This window comes from Dryobates pubescens, chromosome 14, assembly GCF_014839835.1.
Source record: "Dryobates pubescens isolate bDryPub1 chromosome 14, bDryPub1.pri, whole genome shotgun sequence".
In the NCBI taxonomy this organism is placed as follows: domain Eukaryota; kingdom Metazoa; phylum Chordata; class Aves; order Piciformes; family Picidae; genus Dryobates; species Dryobates pubescens.
In genome coordinates, this window is record NC_071625.1 from 9,040,851 (window position 1) to 9,055,139 (window position 14,289).

Here is a 14,289-nt window from a genome sequence, read left to right on the forward strand (position 1 = left end):
AGAAGGTGGAAGTAGCATTTGAGCTGTTCTAGCAGCAAATTAAATACCAAACATTGTCCAAAGTACACAGCAGCTAGCCAAGGTGATTTGGAAACTTTGATGTGGGGGCAGATTGTTGGACTTGAGGTTGTCTCTTAGACTGGGAACAAAATGGTTTCCTCCCCACTACCTCCAAGAGTGGAAGGCAAGTGGCTGTTCTTAAGGACAGGAAGCATTTTCTCAAATCTAATGAGAAAGCAGAAATGTTGGGTTTTAACTATTGCAAAGAAAACAACATGGATGTTGTTCTGAATGTGTCACGTAGCTACTGTCCCAAATAACCAGTGCTCATTGCACTGGGGCTATGAAATACTCTTTTGTCCCACTTGAGCCATCTCAGCTACTTCAATTCCTCCCTTTTTGGCCTGCTCCTCACTTCTTTGATGTGCCACTTCTAACTCCAGTTTCCTGCTTTGTGTTTCCATCTTGCAAGGCATCCTTTAGCACTAAGAGGGCTGCTGTGGGGAAAGCTAAGCCCATCCCAGCCAGATCCAAAGAGCTTTGCATGGTCTGCCCTGTCCTCCTTGCACCTACAGAAGAAAAATCTGAAATGTAAAGATGTCTTCCAAGACATGTGCCATAGGACTACAGTGACAGTTCCCTCACCTGCTGCTAGGGGAAAGCAGTCCAAACAGTCTAAAAGTGACAGAATAACAGTTGCCTCCCTTGACCCACTGGCATGCTTCTCTTGATGCAGCCCATGATAATGGTTGGCTTTCTCAGCTGCAAATGCTGGCTGCCATCTCATGTCCAGTATCATATCTACCAGTACCCCCAGGTGTCTTGCTGCAGGCTACTCTCGATCCCTCAGTCTGTACTGATACTGGAGGTTTGCCCCAGCTCAGGTGCAGAACCTTGCACTTGGCCTTGTTGAACTTCATGGGATTCTATGGGCCTCCAGCTTCTGCCAGTTCTTCTTGACAGCATCCCTTCCCTCATGTTAATCACCTGCACCACTCAGCTTGTTGTCATCTTCAAACTTGCTGAGGGTAGGTTGTATGGTAGCAGTGCTAACCTGAGCCCTTCCCTTGCTGCAGACAGATGAGGTTTGTCAGCACCTTGACACGTCCTCCTCACTGAGTGAGGATGCCTGTGGGGGCCTGTTAGGGTTTTTGGCATAACTCAGTCCTGAAATTGTAAACTCTGATTGTTTTCCATCAGAACTGAAATTCCATTAATCTGATACTCAAGTTCAGCAGTTAATCTGAACTAGCAGAAGCTGTATCCCTGATGTAGTGCTGAAATCAGCTCTTGTGAACTCACAGTGCTCCTTCTGGGTTACCTGCTTGTCCCTTACCTATTTCTCATCAGCTGCATTCTCCAAAACTTCCATAGGCAAGCTGTCTTGCCCCACAGAGATGAAGAGAGCTCACACATAGATTTTTATGGATCACGAGCTGAGGAAGGCTGCATAGGTAGTGGACTGAAAACTTCTCCACATGTGCCCCTGTGTGCCACTGCCAGTTGGACCACAGTGAACTGAGACCAGTTTAGAAGTGAAAATCTTACTGAGGCTGGAGGGATATGTGTTCAATTCTGTTCCTCTTAATTTCAGAAGCAGCAAATTGTGTTTCCTCTTCTGCACTCTGACCATATGTAAGTCACCTAGGTTTTGGCAGAGAGTAAGGTGCACAAGTCAAGAGAATGAAGAAACACAATTACTCTCACAGGGACTTTAATGAAAGTCTTTTATTTGAATGGTTTCCCTATTTATATAATTAAGTAGAACTGTCATAAGAATGAAAATCCCTTTTCCCTTCTTCCCAAGAAATCTGCAAAATGTTGCTATGTACAGAATTTACACTTATATGCAGCAGGTTGTTGTTACTCCTTTGATAACACAGGTGAAAACGTCCACACTGAAGCTGGAGCAGGAGGTGTCCGTCCTGCACCTTTCAGGATGTTCTGTAAACTTCATCAGTATACTTTCACAATGATTGCTCTTCCAAGGGTGAAAAGCTTTTCTCACCTGAGACTTTGCTGTTCCATACAATTTTCATCATCCACAGCCTAAAGAATTAAACTGTATTCCTTTTTGGGCAGGTGAGAAGTCAGGCAAAGTGGGCCAGACGTGCAAATGCGTTCAGGTTTCTGTTTTCTGTTGGAGTCAGATGGAAGATGATACAAAGCTGGTATTAAAAAAAATAAATAACTCTACTTATAAATCAATAGCTATTAGGCATCTAGTAACTCCTGGATTTGGATGAAAACCCTTTGTTTCCTTAATTTTATGTTTTGCCTTCATTTCGAGAAGCCGCCTTGGTTTTCATGGATTATTTGGCAGAAAGTTTTTCTGGTTTGGTTCAAGCTTCTGAACCTCTGTAGCTCCCTCTGTGACTGTGTTCAGTGGGCACTACTAGCACCCAGTTTGTCTTTAAAAATTAGAAACTTTAAAGACTCTGAAATAAAGAATCATTAACACTAAATCAAATGACCACTCAGAGGAGTTGAAAGTCAGTTCTGGTGTGTTACTGGTAGGATTTTGTTTCTATACTCAGCTTCCTTTTCCAGTTTGAATCTACACAGCTGCTGTGCAGTAAGGCAAATTGCTGGTGGGATTGGAGGTTTGTAACAAAGGGTGCTGGAGCACCCCAGTGTTGCTGATGAGTGGAAGTGAGCATACAGTGGCTGCAAGAACTTTCAGTCTTGGTCCGTGTCATGGTTGGTGGGCCCCTTCCTAGTAACCTTAGAAAGGTTTGCTGTGCACCTTAAGCAGACAGGTGGTAGGAACTGTGCTTCCTCTTTAGCCCTGGAGGAGTCTTCCTAAATCAAGACTAAGGTGTGATGACAGTCAAAGTCAGCTACTGCCAGCATCACCTCAGTTGGGTATGCAATTAGCAGCCTTTAGTCTCCTTATGCTAATGCATAAAATGCATAGTAATAAACTCTTGAGTTTCCCCATATCAAAACCCAGCCACCTAAATCTACTGCTACACAAATATGCTAACAGGAGCAGGTGACAGGCAGCAGCAGTGTTGCACTGTGGCCAGTGTTATGTAGATGTGTTCTTCCTGGGATCATGAGGCACCCAAAGTTTACATGTTAGCAGGCTTGGCTTTTTAACTGGGGAAACAAAGCAGCAAAACAGAACCAGAGGCTCGAAACCAGCCTCGGTTTGTGTTACACAGAATGTCTTATATTCATCATTGCTAAACAGGTCCTCACTGCATTTACTTGCAATTCAAAACAAGGTGGTTATTATGCAAACAGATTAGCTTTGTGGAGGCATCTCCAGGGTGAGGTTAACCCTGTCCTGTTTGGTTCCTCTTGTCTAAGTCTTACAGGCCTGTAAACGTTCATGTTGTTGTACAGAACGGCAGAGTTATCGGCCACGTGCTGTGGCTGGTAGTAGTTAGCCTGGATGGCCGGCTGTGGTGGAGGGGGTGTGTATGGGACATAGCTGTGGAAGGAATTAACTCTGTGAAGAGGTGACTGGGGTCTGAAGTTGCTGCTGAAGATGGGAGTCCTCGGGGTCTGCTTCGTCTGGTGGGTGCTGCCAGTTGAGAGGCTGCTGAAGGGATCAGAAAGAGTGTTAGCGCTTTCCTCGTTGCTGTCAGGGAGGCTGTGCTGGGGGGCCCAGCTCCTGCTGAACAGGAAGGGCATGATGCGTGGGGGAGACTTGGGTCCCCTCACTGGCTTGGACAGCGCATAAAGGTGTCGGAACTCTTCATCGAACAGCTCCACAACTTGACCCGTGAACTTGGAGAGGAGGTTGCGGTGAACCTGCCCACATAACCAGGTGAAGCTAGGAGGAAGACAAGGTAAGGATTAGTCTTAACATCAGCCATTAGGAACTGGAGATTCCCACGGGGATGGTGCCAAAGGCAAATGTGTTTTACCGCTGAAGCTTCTTGTCTAAACACAGGATGAAGCTGGTGTCGCAGCTGAATTTCAGGTCAGTTCACGTCAGTGCTCTTTGACTTGTATCAATCTTTGTTATTGCAGCTGCTTCTAAAACCTTCGAGAAACCTTGTAAAGTTATACAACCTCCTAAAGGGAGTGGTGTACTGGATCCACTGCGGGGTGAAGTGTCAGGTACAGTACCTCAGGTTTGTGTGTCTATTCCATGGAAAGGAGTTCAGACTTCTCTTTTGGGTACCTGTCTTTCATGCACAGTGCTTAAATTCAGGTATTACCGTGTCTTGTCTGCACACATGTAAATTGTACCTTCCCTGTTGAATGCCATGCCAGTTGGTAACTTGCTGACTCAAAATTGACGTTAGAGAGACCAGTGAAAAATACCCATCCTTTGGTTTTCGTTTTCATAGTATCAGTCAGGGTTGGAAGGGACCACAAGGACCATCTAGTTCCGACCCCCCTGCCATGGGCAGGGACACCCCACACTAGATCAGGCTGGCCAGAGCCTCATCCAGCCTGCTCTTAAACACCTCCAGGGACAGGGCCTCAACCACCTCCCTGGACAACCCATTCCAGGGCGTCACCACTCTCATGGTGAAGAACTTCCTCCTCATGTCCAGCCTGAATCTCCCCACCTCCAGCTTCATTCCATTCCATTCCCCCTAGTCCTATCACTACCTATTTTACCAGCGTTGGTCAAGAGAAGCACATAAGCCCCCAGCCACCTTGTCACATCACACTCCACAAAACAAAACACCACACCCAACAAATACTTTTCCACACTACAGAGAAAACACAATTGTAAATATTTCCTATAGCCTTTCCCAAAGAAAACCCAACCCACAAACCCATTTTGCTATAAAGGAAGGAACACTACCCTATTTTTCATTCTGGTAGTGCAGAGATGCCTCAGTATACCTCATGGCTCTGAAATGATTTGTCTTTTCTGTGCTTCCCTAATCCACTTGGCAGACATAAATTTGTGCTCTTTTACAAAACCATGAGCCAGGCTGACTGTGCTGTGCAGGCTGCCTTTTCTGAGCAGCAGCAGGAGCAATAAAATAAGCATAGTTAAGAGAATGAAATGTAATTACTCCCTGAGCTGACTGAGGCTTGAGCTGTGCAGCAGAGGGTAGAGAGCAGTGCTGGATTTGAACCCGAGGTTATTCTGTGCCGGCAAAACTCTGCCCAGGTTATTCCTGTGTGACTTTATTAGCTGTGCTGGATTTGCAGGAGGGTTGCTGAGAGCCAGTTTGGCTGTAGGTGTGTGCACTCTCAGTCTTGGCATGTTTTGACAAAACTCCCCTGAAAGTCTGGGACTGACAGCCTGAGCTGATGCTCAGGGAATAAAGACAGATGATTTACATCTGCCTGTTCAGACTATTCTTAAAGAGGGTTGGGTTTGGGGCATGCAGTGGTTTTACACCATTGCTTCAGGAGCAAGGGGAGGAATGAAGAAATCACTAGTTCAATGCCACCAGGCAACCCAGCAATACATGCTGTACATTGTGTGATTGGACATGAAAATACAGAGTCTGCTAGAATACTTCTCATCCACTCTGTTCAAATCATTCTAAACATGAACAGAACCTTGGGAGTCCAGATAAACAGCACAGCAAACTCATTCCCTGCTGTGTGGGTTACACCTGCTCTGCTAGCCTAACTAGAACCTCTCTCCAAACCTTTGCCTGTCCTTTGTCTAGCTGTTACGCAGATGATAAGCAGGAACAAATGCAGAAGCAGATGCAGCTAGGGATATCTATGCTGAAGGTTACCATCTCATTAAAGGGTGGAGATATTGGTAGTTTGTGTTAGAGGTATTGGTAGTTTGTAAAGGACAAAAATAGAAATAAAAATCGATTACACTTCTAAAAGGAAAAAACCAAACAAAGCAACCAACCACAAAGCAAAACTGAAAGAAGCAGAAAGTCACAGGACAACCAAGAAGAAAAAAACAACACCACTGAGTGTTCACTTGTTGATGCCTGATGGTTCATTTGGAAACTGAATGAAAACCAGATGCCTGCTTCTGGGGGCAGCTGAGCTCCTGCATCCTGCACTAACCCCAGGTACTCATCTTTAACCTTTGTTACTATAGTTATGTAACCTTCCTGGTGGCACAGTTTTATCAAACCAGAGTCACTTAAGCTTCCAAATCACAAACTAGGATTAAGAAAAACAATCTTGTTATTTTCATTAACTAACCCTCTCTTGTCTTCTTGTATCTGGATTTCTAGGATGCATTTGGTCATTTGTGAAATTTATCTGTGTAGCCATGAGGCTTAGGAACCTCATTTATTTGCTGCAAGATCAGAGGGTCTTGGAACTCCCTGACTAGAGGATCTTGGATCTTAATTAAAAACCCAGTTGTTGAGATGCTACATTCTCTACCTGAAAGAATTAAAGAGGCACAGAAGTGGAGTGTTACAGACACAGCTTCACATAGGAGAAAAAAAAAGGACCAAAAAAGGAAAGGTACAACAGTTGCATACACACACACTGCCTGGCTGTTAATGAAACACAAGAGAAAACAGTAAGTCTCTGAAGTATTTCTGTTTTATCTTTAATCACTAAACTTGTCATATGGAGCACAAATCCTCAGATAAGCTGAGTGACATATGCTACATTAAGGGATCCCAAGGGAGATGGAAATGTATCATGTCTCATGATCACAGCATCTGAGGATCCAAACAGTGAGGAAAGCATAGTATCAAAGCTATAGGTATTCCTAGTTCTGTTCCAGGGCTGCCCTGGCAAAGTTGTTGATGCTAGTTTCTGAAAAATTAGATAAGGTGCTCCACAACAAACTAACATCATCTGTAAAGTCAGCTAAAGGGATGGTTGGAAAATGGCACCTTGGAAAACATGAGAGGCTCTGGTTAACAAAAAAAGCTCCCATGCACACACACAGTTTTCAGGGCATTTGTTGGTGAAGTCATATAGTATAAAAGATCACCTAGCTAGGAAGTGCACTGGCTCATCTCACCTGTAAGATCCAGAGAGCACGTATCTCCAGTCAGAGATCAGAAATTTTTCTTGTATTTGTCCTGAAAACTTCCTGCCTGACTTGGCACAGTAAACCTCCCCAGTGACGCTGCGGACTGAAATATTCTGTAAGGAAAACAAATGAAAAGCTGGTGAGATCTTTTTTTGCTTCTGTTTTAAATTTAAAAATCAGAAGGAGAGGGCCCTTCACCCCCACCACCTCCACTGCCTTTAGCTCTTCGCTTCCCCTCTGTCCGTTATGGTTTCTTCATGGGCTGTCCAACGTTATACTTGAAGGTTTGGGGCTAGAGGGAAGCTGGTTAAGTGCCAGCTGCCACAGGGTTACTTGTATCAGTGGAGGCATAAACCTGCATGTAAAGTCACACAGCTGAAGCTGAGCTGTGTAATTACAACTGATGCTACCCCAGCCAAGATGGGAATGAGACATGTCCCTAGCTGAGAGCAGACTGTTAGCCACCCTGACACCACAGCAACAATTTGCTCTAGCTGTAAGCTTTTGTTTGACATTGGCTATGGCACAATACAGCAGGTCAAAAGCTCTGCTCTTCCAGTCTATCTGGGCCTGCAAAGGCACAGGTGCTGCTCTCCGGTGCAGCCCAGACAAGTGCTGTCCTGCAGGATCAGCTGCAAGTACACCTGAGTGCAGTAGCTGGTCAGTGTGGCCCATGCAATGCTCTGCACTGTCCTTGTACCTGAGCAAGTGCATTCATGGCAGGCCAGGCACCCAGACCTGGTTGCTCTCCGTATGCACACTTTGTAGAGTCAAGGTTTTAGTAAATGGCGTTGTCAAAGCCTGTGCATCATAGCAGCATACCTACAATAAACACAGGCTTGGTCATCCTAAGGGGTGGGGGTTTACAGGCATGCAAACACTATTAGAAGCATTAATTTCAGTTTCTTTATATGTTTAGGGTGGAATTCAGCTATTGAAATACACATGTATGGGGCATGTAAGATGCCCTCAGGTCTCCTGTCTGCCCTCCAGCTGCCATTCCAGAAGGCTGTTGCCTCTGCAGTATCAGCCATCCCCACAAAGATGCCATGAGTGCCCTACAGCATCTCAAGCAACAGCTGACATGGTCCCTAGGAGATGATTTTTCAGGTCAGTTCTCTCTGTCAGAGATGAAGGCAGACTAAGCTACCAGCCAGCTAAATTTGAAGCATTATCTTTAACAGAGCTTTAATACAGAAACCATCTAGTGCAAACAAAAGAGTTTTGTGCACCTGCCACCCGTGGCTGCCAGACCACAGCTGCTATAAAGCTGTTAAAAAGAAGTTGTAATGCTTGTGCTAGACAACTCTACTAGAGGACTTAAGCTTTCTTGTAAGACTTCAGGGCCCAGATTGGTTTCATCTAAGGACCTAATGCAAATGCCTTAACTTCCTATAACACCCATGGGAAAATGCAGGCATCTTCAAAGACAGCAATTAGATGTGCTAATGCTACCTCTGGAAATCTCCTGCCCCCTTTTAATTACAAGGTGGACTGACCCTAGCATAGCCATGCTTCTAGCCCAGAGTGCCTAAAGTCAGGCAGATGAAGCTGAGCCTAAGAGCTTCAGAGCCTCAGTACCTTGAAGAGATCCTCAGCAATCTGCAACTTGTCGCACATCTCTGAGAAGAGATTTATACTGCCGTGATCAAGCAACAAGTAGACAAACACCATACGCTTGTTAGCTGCCTCCAGGAGGTCGCACAGAATCTCGGTGTCTGTGAACACATCCATCACAATAGCTAGCACCTAGGGGGGGAAAAAAGCAGAGGCATTAGCAGAGTCGATTTACATAACTTAAGGTTGCCTGTTGAGGCCTCTGAAATGTAGTTTACTTGGTTTTTTAAAAGATACTCCAACAAACACAAATCTTCAGAGAGGTGTGTGCATGTTTCTTCTGGTTTTCTCCCTAAGTGGCTGGATCAGTACCTGAAGGGACAGCTGCTTCATTGTTCTGTCGTTCATATAAAACCAGTGTAACACAGGGCATGCACTTTGGTTAAGCTCTGCTAATCACAAAACTTAAGATGATCCGTGAACTTGTAGGTGAGTTTTCAGCACTAGGAAATATATTGAAATGCTAATCAGAGAACAATAAGGATGTAGCCAAGAGACCACTGCCTGTGCCAAAGAGCTGCCTGGCTGTCCTAGGTCACATACATTTAGCAAGAACCACCAGATGATGCTTTCCCTGTCATGACTTGCACCTGCAATGGTCCTAGCTTTAAATCTTTTCTGTGGTGGTGGTGTTGAGGTGGTAGACTGCAGCAGCGCTGGCTCCTTGGTGTTTCTTTTAGTACTGATTTAGAAGCTGACTGTTTCAATTTCATCCACATTTCCTAATTCACAGCTGGCAGGACAGGGTGTAAAAGTCTCAGGACTGGGTGTAAAAGCCCTGACAGCCACTTAAATGCAATTGTGATTTGCAATTGGGAATTGCAAATGTGATATAAAACCACTTCCATGCTCCAACACCTATACTCAGCATTGAGCATGGCCTCATGGAGTTGTTGCTGCTGACCATGGAAAGGGTCATCTGCCTAAGGCAATCAGCCCAGCGAATATCTCACTTATCTTTAGAAGGTGCCTATTTCTCCACTGCCCCTTGAAACCCTTGGTGGTTGCATTGTGTGCAATATCATCCTCACACAAATCAAACTTTACAGAAATCTCTGCAGATCTCTCTAATTGCTTCCAACTTGCACCAAATCTTACTCCAAAGCCTATGTCCGCACCTGCCAGCAAACTTATTCCTTTGCCATCACAAGGAACTCCTACGAGACCAATCACACGCTGCATGGCCAGCATTCTGTTCAGGCAAGTCAAATTATTTGCAGAGCAGTGAGGATCCCATACCTTCTTTCCACTGCCAGAGCACGGTGCTTCAGAAAGGGCCTTGCCAGTGCCAAGTCAGTGGCACAGTCGCATCCAGTATCTCACTTCAGTACTTACTGTTAACCCACATTGCCTTTTCAAACGGCATCGCACGCGTCCAGCCTCACCATAGCTCCAGACCATTCTCACTGCTTTTTCACCATCCATTCCCAGTCTGTCCTTCTGCACCTGACTTTTCCCTCACTTGCAGCACTTCTCACTTCTTTTGTCCAAATTTCGTGTTATGATTCACACCTGTTCTACAAGTGTATTAAGATTACAGAACCTTCCCAGTTTAATATCATCCCCAAAGTCTGTACTGTTGTTTCAGTTGCTAATGGATATATCGAACACTAGGCTATGCAAGATGGATTCTTAGCAGGTACTAATTAATAAATGCTGCCACTGGAAAACTGTACTCAAAAAGCAGTTGCCAAATTTATACTGTGAGTAAGTGCTGCTCCAGCATGCTCTTGTAATGTAAATTAGATGGTTAAGAAGGTCATGTGAACCATGGATTTATACTACATTTCCCACCTGCTCCCCTACAATTTTTCTTCTCTTGGGACAACAAATTGGCCTATGTTGATAGTTTACTGATGCCTGGTTTACTGTTCCAGAGATATTTCTTCTCTTGCTCTACGTTTCTGGTGCTGCCAACTTAAAATGACTGATCTTTTCATTCCCCTGATATGCTGAGCGCTTGCAGCCTTTGCCATGGCAATTGTCTACAGTGATTCTTCTCTCTTGCCATGACACTCAAGTGTCATCAGACCCAGCACTTGTCCTTGAGGGACAATAATAGAGAAAGTCTGTAACTCCAGTGGGCTCTGCAGCCTGCGCCGGACGGCAGGCTTGCAGCCTGGGTTTGTTCCTGACCATTGCCCTGTGAAACTGCTTGTGGCATCTTGAGTTTGTGCAAGGGGGGAAATCCCAGACAATGGTTAACACAGCCCTAACTGTCAAACATTTTACTTTTCCAGGAAAACAGGAAAGCTGCCCTAACACGACAGAGGTATTTTGTTGCCTTCCAGCTGCTCAGCTTCTGGTTTCCCAGTGCGCAGGCAGCCTGACCTGTGGCTGGCACCTCGCTGCAGCCCCCCCCCCCCACTTTGTCTGTTGTCAGGGGCATTATCTGCACCTTCCCCACGTGCCAGGTTACAAAGTCTCCATATGGAGCCCACATGGCATTTTTAGTGATGCTAACAATGTGTTAGGGATGAAAGGTCTTTTTTTTTCCTGAATAATTTCCTTCCTCTGGGGATGGCTGCTGGCACACCAGACACGTGGTCTTCTCTGGGCTGCCCTTCACCCACATCTCCCACCAGTGCCCTGAAACAAGCACTAGGGGCTCAGAACTGACTTTACAGCTGAATTCTTGTTACTGGTGTAGTGGTGTGAACAGAGCACACCATCCTGCTGGCAATGCATGAGAAGGGAGCCCAGCTGCCCTTTTTACCACACGTATTTGCTCCTCTGGGTTAAGGGGAGTTTAACAGAAGAGGGAATGCTTTCCTTTTTAAGTCACCAGCATCAAAAGGTGGTGGTGTGAATACAACACAAAGCAACAAACTAAACCAAAACCAGCACTCCTTGTGTTCAATAATGGGCTCTTCAGAGCCCCTTTCTATAGCCAAGCTACACTGAAATGCAGAGGGCTGGCTTGGATCACACACCACATTTACCTGACCTCATTAAGAGTAGGAAGGCAACCAAGAGCAGCAATTCTGTCCCCATACCTGAGTGGTCTTGTTGATGTACCGGCGTATGATGTCTCTAATGTTGCTGTTCTTCTCTGTTTGAAAATACACGGTGGCAGTGGATTTTTCCTTTAAATAGGGCTTCTCTGCTGTAATCCAGGTGTGCAGTAGGGCTGGCTCACTGCTGTCAGTCATGGTGGGGAAGTAGGTCCCTGAAGGGAGCGACATGGCATCGTTCTGCTTTGGTGCAGCCGCCCCATCGGCAGCCAGGGACTCCTGTGCATAGTAGGACTCCCTGGCGTTGTCCTTGATGTACTGAGCTTCCACCGAGGAGAGGAAATCCACTTCACCCTCTTTCCTTAAAGTTTCGAGGTAAGAGTCTGTCCCACCATCCAGGAAGGCGTCGGTAGCCAACCTTATGCTTTCGTTGTGGCTGAAGTCTGCTTTTGTGAACTTGGAGGAGTGGTTCTTGATATCCTCCAGCCTTTTCCTTATCTTTCCCATGTGTCTGGAGTGGCTCATGGCTCTTTGTGGCAGGAGTAGGTCTGCCGGGTAGGCACTGTGCATATGCAAGGCACTGGCAGTGCACTCATCCTTCATGTTGGAAGACTGCATTCTGGCGTGAAATTGCCCCGGCTGAGTGAATTAGCTATGAATAAAAATAAAGAGATCTTATCACCCCAGGCAAATTCGCACTCCCTGATTTCAATGGTAGACTTACCTTAAAAAAAGCATTGCTTCTCAGGTGGTGGTGTTCTCCGGCAACGATCTGTTTCCAGATGGGACACAAGTGCGAAGCTGATTAGATTGCTTATCTGAGAGGCACACACCTCACCCCCAGGGCATACGAAGGATTCAAGTCCAATTACCAGGCCCCTCCGATTTGGTTGTATTTCCCTTGCTGTCGCATCCTGTCAAATGTGAGCGAGGAACACACTCAAGCAGAAGCAGGTAGGCTCCCGAGCATCGTTGCACAATCTTCAAAACAGCTCGAGGCTTCTCCGTCTTCCCATAGTATTCGTTAGGGAGCAAAAACAACTCTGACATTGAACTGGGACGGAGGCATCAGCCATGTCCATGGCTTCAGAGCAGCAGAAAGGGTCATGGACACTTGTCTGCACCTACATGCTGCCAGGCAGGCTTAAAAATAGACTTGAACTTCGTCACGGTGCCCTGCTCCTAGCATGTTGCTATTACCACGGACGATTCACTCGTTTATTTCTTTAAAGCTTGGTGACTGTGCCACTCTATTAAAAGAAAAACACCCCTTCCCAAACATCCTGAATATTATGTGGAAGGAGGGTTGTGAGCTGGCCTCAAAGCATCAGAAATACAAACACTCATCACTTGATTGTGCACATTCAGGGCTGGTTGGTTGGTTTCTTTCTTTCTTTTTTTTTTTTTTTTCCCTTTCCAGGCTGCAGCTTCTGGAGTCACGTTGCAGCTCAGCTGCTGTGTCATTAGCTGGACGGAGGTGCAGGTTCGCAGTGGGGTGAGAGGCGCAGCGCCTCCGGGGAGCCAGGCTGACTGGTATGACTGTGCGGGGGTGAGGAGAGGCAGGGTGGGAAGGCAGCCTGCCTGAGGTACACCATAAATACCTGCGTGCATGCTTTTGCACAGAAGCACGTGTGACATAGTTTTCTTACACAGGCTGGGGTTTGCACTTGCCCTCTGTAGCTCTGTGGCAAGGCACTGGTGTGCCGTGGCTCTGTAGGGGAGAGCAGGGTTGAGGGACGTGCCACGCTGGGCTCTCGCGGAGGGGTATGGGCTGCTGCGGGCATGTCTGAACCAGGAAAGGCTCCTGCCGCTCTGACCAACGTGCTCAGGAGCCAGAGGATCTTCAAGACGGGCCCAGCTGGCTTCCTAGGTTCCGGGTCTGTGTATATGTCAGATGCTTTATAGGCGTAAAACAAAAGCCATTATATGTGAGGATGACATATATGAGATATATGAAAAGAGAAGAGGGTATGAAATGGTTCTGATTTTAATCCCAGAGTGACAGAGGGCAGGAAACACACAGAGGTGGCGGTGGGGCTGGTCCCTGAGCTTGTGGTGTGATGTGAAAAACTATCCTGTCCCTCCCCTGACATCCGCCCGCAGCTGTCAGACGCGGCCAAAAGTCACTAATTATCTACTGACCTGTTCTGGGCAATTATGCAGAAAATGATGCTGCCTAATTAACCTGACATGCAAGATCGTGCCCTGTCAAAGCCAATCAGGGCCTCCCCGTGCCCAGAGGGCTGTCACCCCTGTCCTGGTGGGCACCTGCGCTGTCACTTCAGGTCACACATGCTTACCTAACGTCCTATATGGTTACTCCAATGCCCCATACAGTCACTCTGGTACCCCACGTGGCCACAGCAATGCCCCACGCAGGTCACCTAAGGTTGTCATCATGAGGCTTCACAATGTCACACCAGGGAAGCGCCACTCTCACCCTGGGGTCCCATATGGCCAGTCCCATCTCTCACACAGCCACTACAGAATTCCACACTGTCGCTAGCTGGACCCGTATGGTCACCTCGGAGCTCCACAGCCACTACAAAGCCCAACACCATTTCCACAGGGCCTCTCACGTTCATTCCGAGGTCCCGCTAGAGCAGTCGGAGCAAGGGCCGTGCCAGGCCACGCCGTCTCTCCTACTTACTCTCCCGTCGGGCCATCAGCAGCCCTGATGTAGCTGGAAGCCGCTGGGTCGCGGCCGAGCGGCGGCACTGAGAGCCAGCGAGGGAAAGCTGCGACCAGCCGCCTCGTTAGCGCAGTAGGTAGCGCGTCAGTCTCATAATCTGAAGGTCGTGAGTTCGATCCTCACACGGGGCA

General features: G+C 46.8%; 1 protein-coding gene and 1 non-coding gene across 3 annotated transcripts; one reads left to right on the plus strand and one right to left on the minus strand.

The window, feature by feature from the left end:
- Positions 1-3,190: 3,190 nt before the first annotated feature.
- FAM83A (family with sequence similarity 83 member A) lies at positions 3,191-12,791 on the minus strand. Of its 2 annotated transcripts, XM_054167519.1 has the most exons (5): positions 12,300-12,791; positions 11,509-12,118; positions 8,477-8,644; positions 6,884-7,008; positions 3,191-3,784 (listed from the first exon to the last, which is right to left on the minus strand). In XM_054167519.1, exons 2-5 carry the CDS (start codon positions 12,082-12,084, stop codon positions 3,238-3,240), a joined length of 1,416 nt encoding a protein of 471 aa, XP_054023494.1. In that variant the 5' UTR covers positions 12,085-12,118; positions 12,300-12,791; the 3' UTR covers positions 3,191-3,237. The 2 variants fall into 2 exon arrangements, with proteins under 2 accessions (XP_054023494.1, XP_009904073.2); XM_009905771.2 differs by having other exon boundaries at positions 11,509-12,791.
- A 1,425-nt stretch (positions 12,792-14,216) lies between these two features.
- Positions 14,217-14,289, plus strand: TRNAM-CAU (transfer RNA methionine (anticodon CAU)). The gene has a single exon. It is a non-coding gene; the product is annotated as a tRNA-Met (tRNA).

Excerpts from the sequence above, each read along its gene's own strand:
- FAM83A (XM_054167519.1), bottom strand. The coding sequence starts at position 12,084 with ATGCAGTCTTCCAACATGAAGGATGAGTGCACTGCCAGTGCCTTGCAT. Across the intron at positions 8,645-11,508 it reads ACATCAACAAGACCACTCAG|GTGCTAGCTATTGTGATGGA; the intron begins GTATGGGGACAG and ends TTCCCCCCCTAG. Across the intron at positions 7,009-8,476 it reads TTGCTGAGGATCTCTTCAAG|AATATTTCAGTCCGCAGCGT; the intron begins GTACTGAGGCTC and ends TTTTCCTTACAG.